Consider the following 19,081-nt stretch of genomic DNA (forward strand, 5'->3'; position numbering starts at 1 on the left):
AACGACATCAAGGAAAACAACAAACCGATGACGGGTACTTAGAGAATAACATCAATGACAAAAGACATCAGGGAAAACAACAATACTTGTACATATAACAATATCTTAAACACGATTTTTGTCTTGTGAGATATACGGGCTAAAACTTACAACAAGCAATAATATCTTAAGCAAGATAAGAACAAAATATATGATATTTCAAAAATAAGAAACAAGGGCATGGTTTTTTTTTCTTTGGTCAATAAACATTGCAAGAAACAAAAATGGAATTATACAACCTTCTACTGTGGAAAATTTTGTTATTATATATAAAAATACAATTTCAATTGATGCTTGAGGGAGAGAGACCAAAATAATGAAACTGAACTTCATGGCTGAAGAATTCAAACAAGAACTTGTAAAATTTACATTAAAACATGCAATCCATTCAAATGAAACAAGCTAGATTTCCTTTGCCAACTTGCTAAGAGTAGAACATGTTGGCGTATCAGATCCAGCCTGCAAATTGGGACTTTACATTATGTTAAATGATACATTTAATATTTATTTTTCACAGCACCTGGTGGTACAAAAGAGAGCTATACTGTCGTATCTTTTCCCGTTTCTTTTGGTACATAAAATTAGTGAGCTGCCTATATATACAGTGAATGAAGCTCAACAATATGAGTAGAGGAAAATAAAAAAGAAAATGGAAAACGAGGGCAAAGGGAGAGAGGCCTGTAGTAACCAAACCTACTGAAGTACTTGGCGACTTCCAAAGCTCCTTCCTTCTAACAATATGTGCCTGGTCTGGTCACATTTGGAGAAGGTTATTCACAGTAACCGTCGCAGAATTTGTTCGCTGCAAATCCTGCAAAGCAGTAGATACTTATAGGATAGACTACAGAGAGTTCAAAATCTTCAGAATAGTACAAAAATTGGTGATGGTAATGTGATTGTGTGGAAACCTATGCAACTATATAAATCTTGTGTCGAATTTATTAATAATATTACATTATTGTGTTTAACCTATATTACAGTTTATGAATTTGCAGTTTCTTGTGTGTTAGTTGGCAGCTGGACAGCTACCAACATTGGCACTACAAACAAAGTAATTAGAAAGCCACAGATATGATATTATTCCAGACCAAATAACTGAGCAAATATGCAGACGATATGGAGTGAAGAATAGAAACTGAACCTGGAAAATTATGTCATCTGGGATGTGAGGCAAAACCTCCCGCACAGTCTCAGCCATGGCAAGTATGTTTGCTAGGTTGTCATTTGCACGTGAGGCAGTCCTGATATGTAAACCTCCAGTTCCTCTGGGGTTTCTACCACCTGCAGCAGGAGGAATTGGTGGGACCGTTGGGGCAGCCTGAGAGGGATTCATAGGCCACAGGTTCCAGGTAGTATCTTCAAGAGCAGTCTGGGCATAAGTTTCTCCGACAGAAGCAAGATGCCTCATCATCATCTGAACTCTCCCCAAACCCACTGATCTAATAGCATTAGATGGACCAGCTCCATCAATTCCCTGATTTGGCCAAGTGTGCAACCAACTTGAATCTAATCCTGCATTCCTATGGGGCAAAATAAGAAAATTAATCTTTTTTTATAATTGAAAAAAGCCTTATATATTTGCAACCTTCTCAAAATAAATAAGTTCCTGGAAAAGCTTATACGGCTATTTTAGATTTTACATAAACTTTAAGAATGATTAGACTATCTAAAATGATTTTATTTTATTTTTTCAGTCAGTATAACAGGCATCCAACTTTGATATCTCTCCTAATAGAAGTCTCAAGTTAATGGGACTTATGCGCCCAATCAAGTTTATCATTATGCCACAAGCTGAAAAAAATTATAATAAGAGAGGACGATAATGAAAGAGTCAAGCCCTTCAAATGGTGAAGATGATAGGTTGATCCCTAATCACAGTTCCAAGTCTGTCTCACAAGAAATCACACCATCACTACAGCCTCACTAGAATATAATGCCAGCAGGTTATTGGCAGCAAAACAAAAGGAGGATGACTAAATTAGGGCACTAACTTATCTCAGCTATAAGAAAAAATATTTTAGGCAGGCAAGAAAAAACTACATTGGTGTAGAGTAAGGAAATGAACCTCCAAGGACCGCCTTCTGTATGATTCTGTATCTGATTGGGTAGGATATTTCCAGCAGTATTTTGTCTATCAAGTCCTGAACTTATTTGACGAGCAAGCTGTTCATCACTCAAAATGTCTGCATTACTTGGATTTGCCTCATCTTGAGATCTTTCTTCAGATCTAACGACAAAAAGTGGCTTTCGACAAGTTGGACATGCGTAAATCTCATTTAGACCTTGATCCAACCTGTCAATGTTATGTAATTTCAGCACAAACACATAAATTCTTCAATAACACCCCCCCCCCCCCCCCCCCCCCCCCCCCCCAACACACACACACACAAAAATAGAAATAGAAGAAACCAAAATATAAAAAGTAATATCATACCAAGATCTCAAACATGCAAGATGAAAAAGGTGGCTGCAGTGTAGCTTTTTCGCCTTAGCCATAGGTTCCTGTTCATTTCCCCAGTTCATTAGTTTAAAGATAGAAAGAATGCAAACGGTAAGCAGAAAAATTATAAGCATACCCTACAAATGGCACATTCATCATCATATGCTCGGAGCTCTTCAGGCGTTGCATCTGGAAGTGCTGCATGAAGAGCACCTAAAGCACTTCTCAGCTTTCTAAATCCTTTTACACGCTTTACAATTGCACTTAGCAAGGCCTGCTCAGAACCAATAAATTTAAAGAATAAACTAAGTTATCTCATAAGCAAAATTGATGAGGAAAGATGGAAAGAAATACAATACTTACACGGATGTTTAAGAAAAGGGCTACATCCACCACGTGGAATGCCATGCCATGTAGCCACCATATATGCAAATAATGACCAAGCGCCATTAACAATGTTGCCATGTCCAAAAAAAATCCCAAATTCCGAGTGAGTACACACTTCCATTCTAGCAACGAACCTGGAGGTAACACCAAATGAAAACAGTGACTGTTGAGAACTGACAATATAAAGTGTTGGAGAAGGATCATAGAAACAAGGTATTTGGAACATCTATCTATTCTATTTAAAATGTGGATAATCAAAGCACAGTGTTGATAACCTGCTGCTGATGTGTTAAATATTTTAAATCTATGACAATTTGAGCTACTCCATGCTGAATGATGGATCCAAATATCAAGTAACTGAAACCCATGCACCAAAATAGCCTACAAAGCATATTTGACATACCCGAATCATTGTCAAGTTGATTATATATTATTTACAGGAAACTGGTGTAGAAACGTTAATGACTGAGCTAATAAAAAAGATGTCATAAAAGGTTTCTAACATTACCTGAAGAGTCTCAAATGCAATGCTGAGAGGCTCAAACAATAACAGCAGAAACACTGACATATTCAAAGTTCTATATATTACCAGACAGAGCTGTATCCTGTAGGCACCCAACAGATTATATAAGAGACATGACTTGGTTACATTTCATTGGCATGGGAAGAAAAAATTCTGCTTCACCATTTGAAAATATACAAAAACACAGCTTATTAAGGAAGATAATAGGAAACCGCATTGCCTAAATGTTTCTAAAAGAAGTGTTGCATCGGTAGAGTATAAAATCTAGGAACTTTACAAACTCCACAACAAAAAGTAAAATTAAGAGAATACCAGAGGACGTCAACAAAGAAAACCAACAACAATACTGAATACACACGGAAATATGTCATTGGTGTTGCAGATGGAGATGCATTTAGTCTTTCAAGACGGTCTCTAGCCAAAGCTTGAAACATCTGTGCAAAATATTTCAAAATGTCAAAAGAACTAAGCTATTTATCTCAATAACAGAGCATCTCTATCACAGGATTATACCTTTAGACAACAAAGAACAATCAACCAAATTGACCACAAGCTTGCATGATATATTGTGGGTTGAACAACGAGTGGAAGAAATGTCCCCTGCATATATGATCAGATATACAGCAATTTAATCACTATTACTACAAAGGAAACACCAGTAGTAAAAAGATTCATCAAAAATAACAAGGAACCAAACTAACAATAGGAATATATATATATATATATTTATATCATACTTATTAAAACAAACCTACATATAAAAATATCTCATTGCCACCAGTATAAACAACATTATCAAATTGTAAACAGATAGTGGCTTGCCGTGTTGGAATAATCTTGAAAACTCACAAGCACAACATGTCCAACATTATAGACATGACATGCTCTTAAAGAAGTAAATATATAGACAATGGACATAGTAAATTTAAAAAGATTGTTCTGGTATAGGGAATAGGGATAAAACATTTACCTTATATATTACATAGTTAACAAGACGTTCCACCAACTTTCGAGATTCAGAAGGATACAACTCCACAAAGAATATAGTCTGTAAGAGACAACAACCATCACACTAATACTAATATGCAAAGTAAATAATAGTACAATAAAAGTTAACCAGAGTAGACTCGTGTAGTCGAGAACTCAGTAAACTTCAAGAGATAGCAAGCTTACCTTTAGAAGTAGAATAAGTAAAACGAATACATTGAGCACAAAATTAGCAAGCAGCGCAACCGTTGTATATGATCCCAAAAGTAAATCAACTACATGGTTGTCGTTCCCAGCAGAGGTATAATTCTCACTAATTAGTCCGTCAGGTTTCAATCTGACTAAAGATGATTCGGTCCACCAATGGAGACCAACAAAGCTTAACACTGTACAGAGCGCCGAGATGGCTATATAGCTCGAACCCATTGGTATAAAAATTCAGCCTCTTCAGTAAATCCCAGCTCCAAAAGTTTCATCAGAACTGGTTATCACTAGCATAAACATTCTCCCATCAATTTAGCCATTGGAACAAACTATATAGTTAAACCCCACCCAAATTTTGAACAGCCATTTGCAACGGCAGCTTCCCCAGTTATAAAATAAAAAAACTGCCACACAAAAATTAATGATAAATAAATTAGTAACATGAGTTTATTTAACCAACCATTAATAACAATTAGCAGTGAAGGTAACAACGCACGTTTGATTCCACTAAAGTATTTTTCAGATATATGAATGATCTCGTATTCAATGCCTAAACAATAATAACAATCGTAAAAATCAAAAACTAGAAAATAAAAAGCACAAAATATTACAACTTTCAACAAACGATCAAGCTCCCAGAAAGGTCATACCTCATTGTAATTTATTCCAAAAATAATAAGCCAGACTATAAGAAAGCCCAATTCAACATACCCAATTCCAACAAAAAAAAAAGAGGAAAATCTATAACTTCTTAAGTAAAACTAGAGAGAGACTCAGAATATGAAGAACCTCAATTATGAAACTCATAAATCGAAATGAAAAAAAAAAAGATTGTAGAAATGGTTATAGAATTGATCAAACAGATCGCAAACCTGAATCGATCGAATACAAAGCTAAGGTAGCGTCGGTGGGGTTTCTGCAATTTTGATAGGACTCACAATTTTTCAGAAGAGAGAGAAAAGAGAATTTTATTTATTTATTTAAAAAAAACGAATTAGATATTAATAAATAATGAGTGGATTTTCCGGGAAAGAAATGAGCAATATACCCGTCGCGTCGTCACGGCATAAAATATTTGAGAAAAAATGAATAAGGTTTTGTTTTTAAAAAAATAAAAATAAATAATATTTGTATAAGATATTGCCGAAAGCGTCTAATATTTATATACCGGATCGGATGTACAACTATTCATTACTACTAGACCAACCACATATAATAATTTCACATTACAAAAGCCTTAATAAAACACCCCAAACAAAAAAGTATAAGTATGGTTAAGGTTGGCAATTTGTATTATCTTTTACGGTTTTGACAATATAATTGTGACACGATATGATTATGCTTAACACAAATACGACACGATTAAATAACATGACATAAAATATATATACAAACACCACATCTTTATAAACAAGTAAACTCGTGACACGACACATTTAATATGATAATTAAACATATCATATTTAGGTCGTGTTAACTTTACAAGACAAGTTAGGGATATAAACGGGGTAGGACAATGTAATATCTCAAATTCCCTAGTGTGGCTTTGTGTATGGATTAGAGGATCAAGAGTGTCATAATTGATTTTGTAACGCCCTGGATAGCCAAGACTGCTACACTGTGTACTTATAAAGGTGCAAAACTTGCTAATCAAGTCATTATTTTAAGAATGTGTCATTAAACATGTAAGTGCTAGGGTTAAAAAGGTTTTGGTCTCAAAAGACTCATTTTATATAATTAAACTGTTATATACATGGGATTCCCAAAAGACCAGTGTTTAAAAGCTGGTTTGCAAAACTCAATAGTTAAAAGTAAACATTAGCCATACTAAGACAAAATGCAAGGTTCTAGTTCTCTTGTCCCTGTAATCTCCTCAACCGTGGCGGCTGAGTGGCCTGCCATGTACATTCACCCTGCAGAGCTCTCCAATCATGGCTGATCGATCTTGCCTTTGCCTTTACCTGCACCACGCAGCACCCATGAGTCGAGACCCAGCAAAAAAACAACATACACAACATATATAGCAATCTCAAACAGACATTCTAGTAAGCATGTTCAATTATTCAATCCATAGCATATAAGCAAACTTCAAGGTAGGTACAAGCAACCTCAACTACATTTAGATTATTCAACAATCTCATCCATAGCCAAGTATAACATTCAATTTACACAAATACTAGGGTTGACACCTTAGGTCGCACCCTCTGTTTAACCCACTGACTCCGGCCTGTTTAAACCGAGCTCAGTGCATAACAAGCTGTCCTCGGATACCAGTGTCCGAGTCGTGCCAATTGCACAAGTTAACCGTGGCACGCTTAGGCCGTTGGTTTACAATTTACATGGCATAATACCATTCTTTCAATCATGTATATTAGGGAGCCCTTAGTCCCGTTCAAATATTCAACCAGGTGCAGTTTTGCTTACCTTTAATCTTCACAGTTTTGGATTACGAGCAACACCCCTCAAGCACGATCCGTTCCTGAGCCTAAGCCTTTATCACCTAGTCACAACCAAAGCATAGGGTTTCATTAAAACTCATGTTAGGGCCTTAAGCCTTATTAGCGAATTTGGGTCGTTACAGATTTAATGCGGATATTATATGATTATGTGCATTGTATTATTATATGGTTTTGTTTGTATATCTATGTGCATGTATGTGATATATGGGTCAGACCACATTATTATGTGGATATATTTGAGTTATTCGGTATGAGACGATCCTAGGAGGCAAGTTAGCGGTTTTGTCATAACGGGGTTAATTACCGGGCTCAGGGTGAGCTTAGGGGTAATTTGGTGTTTGGTACATTACCGGGAATGAGCGGGTAATAGGATATGATTTAGTAATTATTTAAGGATATTGGGTGTAGCAGGAATTGGAGAACGTTAATTATGATTAACGGGGTAGGTGAAAATGACAAAATTGCCATTGGGTGGCTTTGAGGGGTTTAGATGGCCCTAGGGGCATTTTGGTCATTTTAGGCTATATTAGATAGTTTTGATTTGAGGAAGGTTGTAGAATAAACAGGGTAAAAACAAAGTTTTCTCTCTTCTCTCTCGATCATCTTCTCTATCTCTCACTCGATTTGGATTTTGAAGCGAAGTTAGAGAATTCAAGCTTGAGGATTAAGACTTGGAGTCTAGGATTGAGTTTCACCAAGTGAAGGGATTCAGTTCATAACTGAGGTAAAGATTCTAAGCTTAAACTTTGATTTTTACTCTATTTTTAAGGTTGTTTGTAAGCTTGATATGGAGTTGAGTATTTGATGGTGTTTTAGGTGTTTTGAAGCTTGGGTTTTATTGCTAGATGGGTGGTTATGTTGTGTTGGGGTTTGGTTTTGATATTGGATTGTTGGGTTGTGTTTTTTGCTGAGTTTGGATTGAAGAAAATGCAGGGGAGTTGGGTGCGCGGGGTCAAGTCGTGACCGAGCTCATGGGAGCCGCAACTTGAGTGAATCCCAGAGCCTTCACTGGGCTCTGTCTGGCAGGCGCGCCGCGACCCTCATGGGCAAGTCGCAGCCCGCCCCTGGCGCCCAGACAGGGGGCCTGTCTCTAGGAGGCGTGATGCGGCCCTTGGGGGCAGATCGCAGCCCACCTATTCTTTTTTAGCCAGGTTTTAGGTTTTATTTGGTTTTAGGCGCGGGTTTTCGAACCTTAAGGCTCGGGATCGAATCTACTAACCGTTTTAGTAGGATTCGAGGTCCCGGGGGCTAGAACTTGGTCCAGGAATCTTTTATTAGTCATTTTATTGATGGGATTTCATATTTGGTTATGATTAGGTGACCGCTAAGGGGCCTAAGGTCAGGATCGTTCTCAAGGGTCGTTCTTTATTTATTTTACGCTCAAGTCTGAGGTAAGAAAACTGCACCCATTATGTGACATACATGATTATTGATGACGCATGTTGAGTGCTCTATATATGGGCATTTGTTGCATTATGAATGCCTGGTTGCATTGCTTACTTACGAGTGGCACTGATTTATTAGTCAGAAACGACAATAGTGTTGAGTGCTGGTCATGAAGCTTTGACTTATCAGTCAGGATCGGCAATAGCACTAAGCACTGAGCTTATGGAATTGACTTGTGAGTCAAGAGTGGCTATAGCATATTGAACACTGGTCGATATGATTAGATCTAATCAACAAGAGCATTATATGCGTCCGACCTATTGGTCGAAGAAAAATAAAGCTCTTGGCTAGTATATGGCTAGTTACTCAGAGCCAGGGCTAAAAGGCTCATGTGACTTGATAGTCACATGGCTTAGGGCGCAGGACCCCAGGATGTCTTATAAGTCATCTGTTCAGGGCGCAGGACCCCAGGATGTCTTATTAGTCATCTATTCAAGGCACAAGACCCTAGGATGACTCACAGTCATCTGATTAGGATTGCGAGCCCCATAATGATTTCACAATCATTTATTAATACTTGTATACATGCAGTAATAAGTTTTCTTGCTGAGTCTTGGCCCACGGGTGCTATGTGGTGCAGGTAAAGGGAAAGAAAAGCTCACCTAGCCTAGAGTGGAGAGCTTAGGTGGAGATGTGTACATATGTGGCCGCTTGACCATCACGGCCATAGTGTTTCTCAGGGGAACTAGGGTTTAACCCTATTTTTGCCACTTAGGTCGGCGGATTGTAACTTTTAAATTGTAATGACCATTTTGGATTGTAAACAACTTTGTAAAAACTTTTATGAGATCCCATGCACAGTTTATCGTTTTAAATTAAATATATCCATTCCTTTTGACCGAGATTTTGACCCTGGCCCATTAATAACATTTAGATGCACGTTTATGGCCTAAAGACTCATTTATCGAGTTAAGCACTATTTAAAGTACACAGTGTGATGGTCTTGGCTAACCAGGACGTTACAGACGAGGTTGGGGATTGCTTCCCCACCCCCATATCCGCTCACTAAAATCACTTCATACCCACCCCTATACCCGTTTAAATAGAAGCAGGGGCAGGATGTGGCGGGGATTACCCGTCGGGGGAAGGGTACCCATTAGGTACACCCTATTATAATTTTTTTTTTTTTGTAAAATTAAAAATTTAACTCTGAAATGAATAAAAAACCAACATCATAAAAACTCATTTAAACAACAAACATAATAATCCATTAAATCAAACATAAGAATCCATTAAAAACTTAAAATAAACAATAGTAGTCTAAAAAGTTCTTCAACGTCGACATAAACAACCCACAAGTCCATAAATAAAAGTTAAATATATTTTCTTTTGGTGTCTTCAATCTTCATCATCACAAGCTTCTTCAAGTTTCAAAGTCCACGTAATATACCACATAAGAAAAATATGGTAAAACTCGTAAAAATTAACAATATTAAGTAACTAAGGTAAATAATATTTGGATAATTAAATTGTTTTACCTCTTCATTATCTTTCATATCTTCATTTATTGTTGAATATTTAGGAATTTTTGTAGATGAATATTGTTGATCCTCGAAATGGTCAACGATACGGAGTCAGATAAAATGATAGAAAATAAGATGAAAATGAGATGAAATCAAGACGAAAAGATAAATGACACAAACAATTTATAGTGGTTCGGCCCCAATCAAATGGTAATGACATACGTCCACTTAGTGTTCTTATTGATGTAGAATTCCAAGAACAGTGATCAATGAACTAGGGTTCACAAGTTTCACCAGATCTCAGACGAATACAATTGTGGTGGATAAAAACACTCTCTTTCTCTCTAAGAATTCTGAAGCTCAAAAGTTCCAAGTTTCAAAAAAATCCCCTCTCTTCAGCCCTTTCATTCTTATTTATAGGCTAAAGGAGTTTTACATGGGCCAATGGGCCTTAATTACATTTAATGCAGACGTATCTAAACAATAAGGGAAATTACAATCAATACATAATTACAAGATCACATATCTAAAGGAAATAAATGAATATATGCGACCAGGCTGGTTGCCCATAACTATGATGTATGATGAGCCAATTCTCTTCTGGTTGATAGTCGAATAGATTATACTCACTTAAATTGTCACGTGCATCCCACGTGCATGCCAATCTTTCCACGTCATTGAGTAGTCCATTTTTGGGTAAACATTTTCTCCCCCAAGTTTATTTTACTGCGACCAGCATAAAGTAAACTTAACCGACCCTCTGTATGACCTGTCACATTTGTCAGTGCCTTTTCGAAAAAAGTAATTAATCATGTCATTGCAGTTTCTCAAAAATATTTTGACGGCTAACACGTTTCCCCACGTTTCGAAAATTCACCCCATCATTGTTAGATAATATATTTTTATACTCAATGGAAATATGGAAAAACCAAAATACAACTCTATGCAAAAATACAATAGATAGGATAATATTGATTAAAGAAATATTACAACTCAATTACTCAAAATACAAGTAAATATAAAGATGTAGAAGAAGAAGATTACAAACTCAAAACAATAATAATACAAGTAAATAAGATCAACAAGATCAATAGAATGAAAATAAAACTAATAGAAAGAACAAACTCTTACACAACCAAAGTGTAGAGTAGTAGGGATCACCAACTTGAACAAGGTTCAAAACCTTTGTCCAAAAGCTTATTTCCCCCTATTCTCTAAGCACTAAGGGATCTCTCTAGGAAATAGCTCTCTGGAATTATCAAGCATCTATGGTGTATTTTCCAGCCAAGTGCTTTGTGGATGGAAAATGGTGTGTCTTACAATCCTATTTATAGAGTTTTGAGACACCCTTTGAATTTCAAATTCCACCAACCCCCATGGCTATTACCAGTGATTAATTGGATGTTTATGGAATTAAAATAGAGATTTGTGAGTTACTTGGCTGTTGGAAACGTTCAAAATTGGATAAAACCGAAGTTTGGAAAATGTTGTCAGCCGCTCAGGCCACGGCCCACGATGTTTTCTGCCTCTTGGGCCGCGGCCTGAAAAACTCAGGCCGCAGCCCAAGACGTTTGTTCAGCAACCAATTTTCCAAATTTGCCAAAACGTTCCAAATTCATTCCCACTTGATTTTGTAACTTCCATACACATTATGGGAGTTAAAATCACATCTCTAACAGCCATATCTCTTATGGCTTTGAGATTCAAATCAAAATGTGTAATATCAAATCTACACATTATTGGGTAATATTTTGGGAGTTACAAATTTGTAACTGTTTTTGTAACTCCAAAATATGTCACATTTGGGCACATACATGTGTCCAATTTTGTGACTCTCAGTAATATGTTACAAGGTGTGACAAATCACATTTGTGTGAAAAATCACATTATGTCACATTATTTAATCTAACATTATATTATTTAAAATAATATAACAATCATTACCTCTTTTACAGTGCCACAATCAGTATAAATAACATATTTTCCCCACTTTTCACTTTTTACCAATCTTCACGTTCTCAAGAACTCAGAAGCAAGAAAAACTGAGAAGATTTTTTTCGATCTGAGGTGTGTCTATCTATTCATTTGAATCAACACTCGTGACTTTGCTTCGATCTTCTATTCAAGTAAGTTTCCTGATCTTCCTTATTTCTGATATGCCATGCAACGTCTGCTTCTCTGGTTTTCTGATATTCAGTGCTTTGAGTTTATGAATGTTCTTGAGAAAAATTAGCTTTAGGGTAATCGGGCTCGTAGATAGTAACATGATAGGATAGGGAAAAAAAATACTAAATGAGGCTTAGGAATTGGCTTGGGAGTTAGGATTACTAATTTAGGGCGCAAAATCGATGTAAAAATTCAATTTTCATACACTTGGAAAAATCTGAGTTTTTCCCGCCTTGTCTCAAAGTCGAAAAGTTTCCGTGAAAATTTTCACTTCTGCTTTTTAATCCGTTTTCCCAAACTGTTCACATGTTTTTAGTGTTTACGTTAAAATGTTGTTGGTCGTATAAAAGCTTAGCTTTTATACATGAGCAACGTTATCCCAACGTTTCCACTACTTCTGTCTGTTGGTCGTAGATTCTCATCTCCCCTTCTCTATTCGCAGATTTTCATGCACGATCCGTGGGGAGGTGAGAGGCCCATTGACGACGACTTGCTCGCATTACTGTTCGAGGATCAAGAACAGCCTTCACTGCCATTTTCAGAAGTTCCTTTTTCACAACACAACCCATCAACCAGACCTCTTCCTAGTTCACCAAACATGGGTCGCATAAAATCGATTACTCAAAGGAAGAAGAAAACAACCAACCGTTCTACTAATCAGCTTGCCCCTCGCATTGAGGCTCCTTCTACCAACCCACAGCCCATAAACACTTCACCACCAGAATTTCAACCTAAATCCCAACCTCGTGATGGCCTTAGGCCAGAGGTTGAATGGTATGTAGCGCCTCCTAGCATCATTTCAGCTAGGATGGTAAACAACTATCTTAGGAAGTATGGTCTTCCTAGGATAACTATCATCAAACCTCACCCGACCAGTGGGCAAATGTGCCTAAGGGTGCCTTCAACGCTTGGTCGAGGTATCACATCAAGGCAGGGGCAACCTTTCCTCTGCATCAATTCTTCCAAAGGGTGGCCAATTATTTCGAGGTCGCCCCTTTTCAAATCACCCCAACGGATACAGAGTACTTTCTGCACTCTATATCCTCTATAACCATAAGAAGTGGCCCATACCAACGCCACATGATATCAACTACCTGTTTGATCTCAAGTCTAACCCCAACCACAACAACACGGGGTTCTTCCACTTCTACCACTAGGAGTTCACTCGCACCTTCCTGAGCGACATCACCCACAAGTCCAATGTAAGGAAGTACTTTCAAGAGTACTTTCTTACAACAGACTTGGCCGCTGACAACCTGGCCTTCACCCGAGGAGGTAAATCTTTTGCTCACTGGTCACTTGATTTCTTTTAGCTTCTCTATACATTCTTTATAACTTTGGTGTTGTTTAGGTCCATGGTATCGACTAGGCCCTACTCCAGAAATGGAGATAAGGGCAGCAGCCCTGGCCAGCATGACAAACATTGAGAAGAGCATGAAAGAGTTGGTCACGAAGAGCAACCTAAGGCTGGTCAGCCTTCTTGCACATCACCAGGATGTGATGGAGTCAACAGCTGGGAGTGCTACTGGAGGAGATATCTTCGAGCAGCACCAAGATGTGTCACAGCCCCCGAGGAGGCAGGCTATATGAGTGACCATCAAGGAGCCTTCCAGCACTCCACAAGCAGTTGATGTCCCTGCTCAACATAGGAAGGGCAAGCATAAACTTCCTAAACACCCCGAGCCCATACTTGAATCCTCGGATGAGAACGGTACTGACTTCTCACTCTTAGACAGTTTGCCCATTCCCTGTCATTTATTTGACGGGGACGGCAACTTTAAATATACGACTAGTTTAAATTCAGACTTCTTCAAGGCAGAGAGTGTGTGTAGCAGTAGTACAATAGATAATGTATCGACCAGTAATAATGACTCGGGTATATTATTTAGAGTTTTTCTTACTCTTATTTCCTTGCTTTAGTAAATATCTCAATTTATATTTCCTAATCGTTTGTTTATATCATGCAGTCATGCCTTCCAACGATGCATTTGATTTATACTGCCAGCCCAAAACTACTACTCCTGCGAGCAGGAAGAAGGAAAGCAGACGGCACCCTGGGGAAGGTAGCAGCAACCCTTCCAAGAAAAGGGTGAGGAATGAAGACCCTCCTGCACCTGCATCTTCCAAGGAAACTACTCCTCCTCAAGCTCCCATCGGCCCGAGTCCTCCACCATCTCCCACCGACCAGAATCCTCCTGATCAGACAGGAAATACTCAAGGAGAGGCCCTCTTGAAAATAGCCTTCAACTCAGCCAACGACAAGCTGAAGAAGCTATCAAGGCATCGGTGCAGCTGAGAAGCCATCAACAACACTGGCTCCATGAAGGTCAACCAGATCTTCAGTCGCAGGCTGAACGAAATACTCAATGTAAGTTGCCATTTTTGTTGTGTTTTAATTGTTTGCCTTGTTCTTTTATATCTACTAACAACTTTATATTTTCTCTGATCGCAGGGAGTTCTAACCCTGAGCACTGGTTAGCGTCGCTCGAAGGCGATGGCTGCTGAATATGCCAAAGAGTTTGAGGAGAGACTTAGTGAGCAGCTCAAAGCAGGCAAGGCCAAACACGCCGAGCAGCTCAAGGCGGCCGAGGAGAAAAATACGGAACAACTAAGAGTTATCGAGGAGAAGATTGCCAAACTGGGCGAGGAGCTAAAACAACCTAAGGAGACCCTGGTTAAAGTCACAAAGTCTAAAGAGAGGTACAGGGAGTCTTCATTGTTGAACTACAAAGAGGCCTCCAAACTTCAAGATGAATTAGTTATCAGCATGAAAGAAACTGCTGAATTGGAGGAGCGAGTTAAATTGCTCGAAGAAACCAACGCCAGTGACTTGGAGAGGTTCAAGGGAGCGACATTTAACTGCTTTTATATGTTCTAGAAAAATAATCGCGAGGCGAACTTTGATTATTTACCAGAGCGTATGAAGCAGGCTGAGTCGACGAAGTGCGTTGCTGGTCTTGAAGAAGAGATAACTCAGGGATCCCCTGAGATTTCTTTGGCCACGGGCATTGAAGGCGTTGACGAGGGTGCTGATACCATAGTCGACCAGTAGCCTCAGCAAGATCCTTCAGCTACTCCTGCTACTTCTTAATTTATTTATTTAATTTCTAACTAGAACACGTGAACCACAGTTCGTGATGTCAAGACAATTTTTCGTTGTGTGGGCAGCTTTTACTTTTAATTAACAATTACATCCGAGCAGAAACTGCTCGCAGTGTAAAATATTTTACTTCTTGATATTATAATATTTGCAAATTATCATAACATCTATTTGCATGACCAAACTTAGCATAGCACTTTATTTTGATTTAATAAAATTTAAACAAAATTTTGAAAAATACTCTAAGTACCGTAGTATGTTTTCCCTTATTTTGCTCGTGTGTTTACATATGCCTGTTGATATGCTTTGCTTGCTTAGTACCTTATATGCCCCCCAAGTGATTGAGGAGCTTAAGGTCATCGGTCTCTTGCCAAGACCAAGACCTGTTCGAATAATACTGCTCGTAGAAATACTTATAAAAAGTGATTATATAGCAAAACAACACACGTAATGAGCAAATACTTTTAATAAATACAATAATTGGCAAGAATAACTGGCTGCGCACAGTTCCTTTTATTTTTTTTAAATAAATGGACAATCGTGTTTGTACGAGTGATAAAAAATTTGATCTTACACTTCTAAGCGATTAGTCATATGATTGACTAACCCTTGTTCATAAACTTGTAAAAAGTGAAATTAATACAAGTCAATTCTTTAAAAAGAACTGTTTTATTGATAATACTTGCGCAGGTGTTCTCCATTCCAATAACGAGGAATGAGATCTCCATTTAAGCGAGCAAGTTTATAGGTGCCTGGTTGAAGGACTTCTTCAATTTGGTACTTCCTAGTTAGGTCCAAGCACGCCAGCAGCTTGATCGCAGGTGTTGAGAAAAACTCTTCTAAGTACCAAATCTCCCACGTTCAATTTTCTTTCACGTACTTTAGAGTTGAAATACCGAGTGACCTTTTGCAGGTAAGCTACTACTCGGAGTTGAGCTTGCTCGTGCCTTTCGTCGACCAAATATAAAGATTCCATTAATAATTGTCTATTAACACTCTGATTGTATGCCAACCTTCTATGTGATGGTGGATCTAATTCAACAGGCAACATAGCTTCATATCCATAGGCCAAGGAAAATGGAGTATGGCATGTTGCTGTTCGATGGGATGTTCTATACGACCAAAGGACTTCAGGTAATTATTCTGGCCATGCCCCCTTCGCTTCTTCAAGTCTTTTCTTCAGGCTATCCTTCAGTGTTTTGTTGACAGCTTCAACCTATCCGTTTGCTTGCGGATGGGCTACTGAAGAAAAACTCTTGATAATCTCGTGCCTTTCGCAAAATCTGCAAATAGATCGCTGTCAAATTGTGTGCCATTATCTGAGACAATCTTTCTTAGCAACCCAAAACGACACACAATGTTCTTGACCACAAAATCTAGCATTTTTTTTGTCGTTATTGTTCTAAGCGGTTCAGCTTCGGCCCACTTTGCGAAGTAGTCAACAACAACCACAACATACTTGACGTTGCCTTTTCCCATGGGTAAAGACCCGATCAAATCTATTCCCCACACTGTGAATGGCCATGGGCTTTGCATCTGTTTTAGCTCATTAGGGGTTGCTCGCGGTATCTTGGAGAACCTCTGACACTAGTCACACTTCTGAACAAAATCCACAGAGTCTTCATTCATCGTTGGCCACAAGTATCCTTGCCTTAGGATCTTTTCTGATAAACTCTGCTGTAATGCCCCAAATTCTCCGATGTGGTTTAATGGCGGGATTAGTAGACCGGGAGGGCCATACTTGTTTAATTATGCCATTAGTTGATAAATGCATGCATGTGGTCCACATTTTAATTACAGGGGTGTGATCGTAATTTGGCCCGTTGAGGGTATAATTGTATAATTGTATGCATGTCGGTGATATGTTGTTGAGACCACATTATAATGTGGGTTTGTTCGAGCTATTCGGCATGAGACGATCTTGGATTATTGATTAGCAGTCTAGTCATAACAGGTTTAAGTTCAGGGCTCGGGATGAGTCTCGGGGTGATTTTAATGATTAGAGCGTTACCAGGAATTAAATGGTAATGAGATATAAATTGTTGGTGTTTGAGATTATCGAGAATAGCGGGAATTGGAGAGCGTTAATTATGATTAACGAGATAGGTGGAGAATACCAATTTTGCCCTTGGGAGCCTTTAGAAACTTTTAATTGACCTAGGGGTATAATGGTCATTTCACCCCTAGGATGATATAAGCCATTTTTGGCTGTGAAAGAAGAGAGAAAACAGAGTAACTTGGAGAGCTTTCCCGTACCTTCTTTTCCTTCATTTCCTTTGAGATTTTTGAACCATTCTTGAGGATTCAAGCTTGGGAAGTAAGCCTTGGGAGTTTGGGAGAGTGTTCCTCCATTGAAGAGCATCATAAGCTGAGCTTTGGGTAAGTTTCTAGCCATTGAATTCCCTGGTTTGCTCTGTTTTAGTTCTGTTTTGCAGTTGTGATTTCTGGGTTGAGATCTTGGTTTTTTTCAGAGTTTTGGCTAAGGTTCTTATGGTTGTGATGTTTGGGGTATGTTAGGATGGTTTTTGGGTTCATTTGGCACCAAAAATGGGATTTGAAAGCATTGGAATCAGGTTAGAATCGAAGAAATTGAAGAAGAAGGTTTCAGGGGGCATCTGGTCTGGAGGTAGCGCTATAGCGCCCACCCTAGGGCGCTACAGCGCTACCCAGGAGGCTTTTGGGCATGTTGGGGGTTCTGAGAATAGCGCTGGGGTGCTAGGGAGCAGCGCTGTAGCGCTACTCTGTTCCTTCAAAGTTCTGTTTTGAGTGTTTTTAAGGGTTTTTGACTTGGGGTTTCAATCCTTAAGGCCCGGGATCGAATCTACTCACCGTGTGGGCATGTTTCGAGGTCCCAAGAGTGGTTCTTAGGTTAAGACCCTTTCCATGTTGATTTTGATTAATGGAGGTTATAATTGGTTGTGATTAGGTAACCACTAAGGAACCAAAAGATCGATCGTTCTTAGGGGTCATCCTTATAATATTTCTCGCTCGAACTTGAGGTAAGAAAACTGCACCCCGTGTATATGACATGTATGATAGTTGTTGAGGCATGCTGGTTGATAAATGTGGACATTGATTGCATATTAAATGCTAGCGAATATTGCTTACTTGTATATGGCACTGACTAGTCAGGGACACTGACCTAAGAGTTAGAAACGGCATAAGCGTCTTGAATGCAGGGCCGAATGAAGATTAGATCTAATCGATAGCAGCGTTGAATGACTCTAAGGCATTAATGCTGGACCAACCCTAAGGTCGATGAATCTTATAAGTGCTTGGCTAGTCTAAGACTAGTTTCTGAGAGTCAGGGCCTAAGGCCCAGGTGACCGTTCATCACATGGCTAGGGAACGATGTTCCAGGGTTATGACTCTATAGTCATGAGGGAGGTTATGTTGGTGACTAGTCACCACGCACCTATCCTGTTAAAGCTAGTGAAAGGTTCACTTATCTGTTAAGCCTCAGTGACCCTATCGTCACATGGCTAAAGGGAGCTGTACTCATCTTGGTGACTCTTGCGACTGTCACTTACTTGTTTTGGACTGAAAGTCCTGAATGATTATTATGATCATTGTTGACATTATATCATGCTATATTGTGTTTTCTTGCTGGGCCTTGGCTCATGGGTGCTATGTGGTGCAGGCAAAGGGAAAGGGAAAGAAAAACTCACCCAGCTTTGAGTGGATAGCTTAGGTGGTGATGTGTACATATGCGGCCGCTTGACCACCACGGCCAAGGAGTTCTTAGATGAACTAGGGGGTTTACCCTATTTTTTCCGCTTAGGTCGGCGGGTTTGTAATTTTGAAACAGTAATGACCATTTTGAGTTATAAATAACTTGTAAAAGATTTTATGGGCCCATGAACAGTT

General features: G+C 38.7%; 1 protein-coding gene across 1 annotated transcript; it reads right to left on the reverse strand.

Moving 5' to 3' along the window:
- Window positions 1-382: 382 nt before the first annotated feature.
- Window positions 383-5,650, reverse strand: LOC133798017 (E3 ubiquitin protein ligase RIN2-like). Its single transcript, XM_062236185.1, has 13 exons — window positions 5,453-5,650; window positions 4,563-4,984; window positions 4,360-4,437; window positions 3,903-3,989; window positions 3,702-3,823; window positions 3,375-3,471; window positions 3,142-3,247; window positions 2,843-3,000; window positions 2,616-2,753; window positions 2,474-2,541; window positions 2,105-2,332; window positions 1,181-1,559; window positions 383-850 (listed from the first exon to the last, which is right to left on the reverse strand). Exons 2-13 carry the CDS (start codon window positions 4,800-4,802, stop codon window positions 794-796), a joined length of 1,758 nt encoding a protein of 585 aa, XP_062092169.1. The 5' UTR covers window positions 4,803-4,984; window positions 5,453-5,650; the 3' UTR covers window positions 383-793.
- Between the last annotated feature and the right edge of the window lie 13,431 nt (window positions 5,651-19,081).

Source organism: Humulus lupulus, chromosome 8 (assembly GCF_963169125.1).
Source record: "Humulus lupulus chromosome 8, drHumLupu1.1, whole genome shotgun sequence".
In the NCBI taxonomy this organism is placed as follows: Eukaryota; Viridiplantae; Streptophyta; class Magnoliopsida; order Rosales; family Cannabaceae; genus Humulus; species Humulus lupulus.

Excerpts from the sequence above, each read along its gene's own strand:
- LOC133798017 (XM_062236185.1), bottom strand. The coding sequence starts at position 4,802 with ATGGGTTCGAGCTATATAGCCATCTCGGCGCTCTGTACAGTGTTAAGC. Across the intron at positions 3,824-3,902 it reads TTGTTCTTTGTTGTCTAAAG|ATGTTTCAAGCTTTGGCTAG; the intron begins GTATAATCCTGT and ends TATTTTGCACAG. Across the intron at positions 3,248-3,374 it reads TTGCATTTGAGACTCTTCAG|GCTATTTTGGTGCATGGGTT; the intron begins GTAATGTTAGAA and ends TATGCTTTGTAG.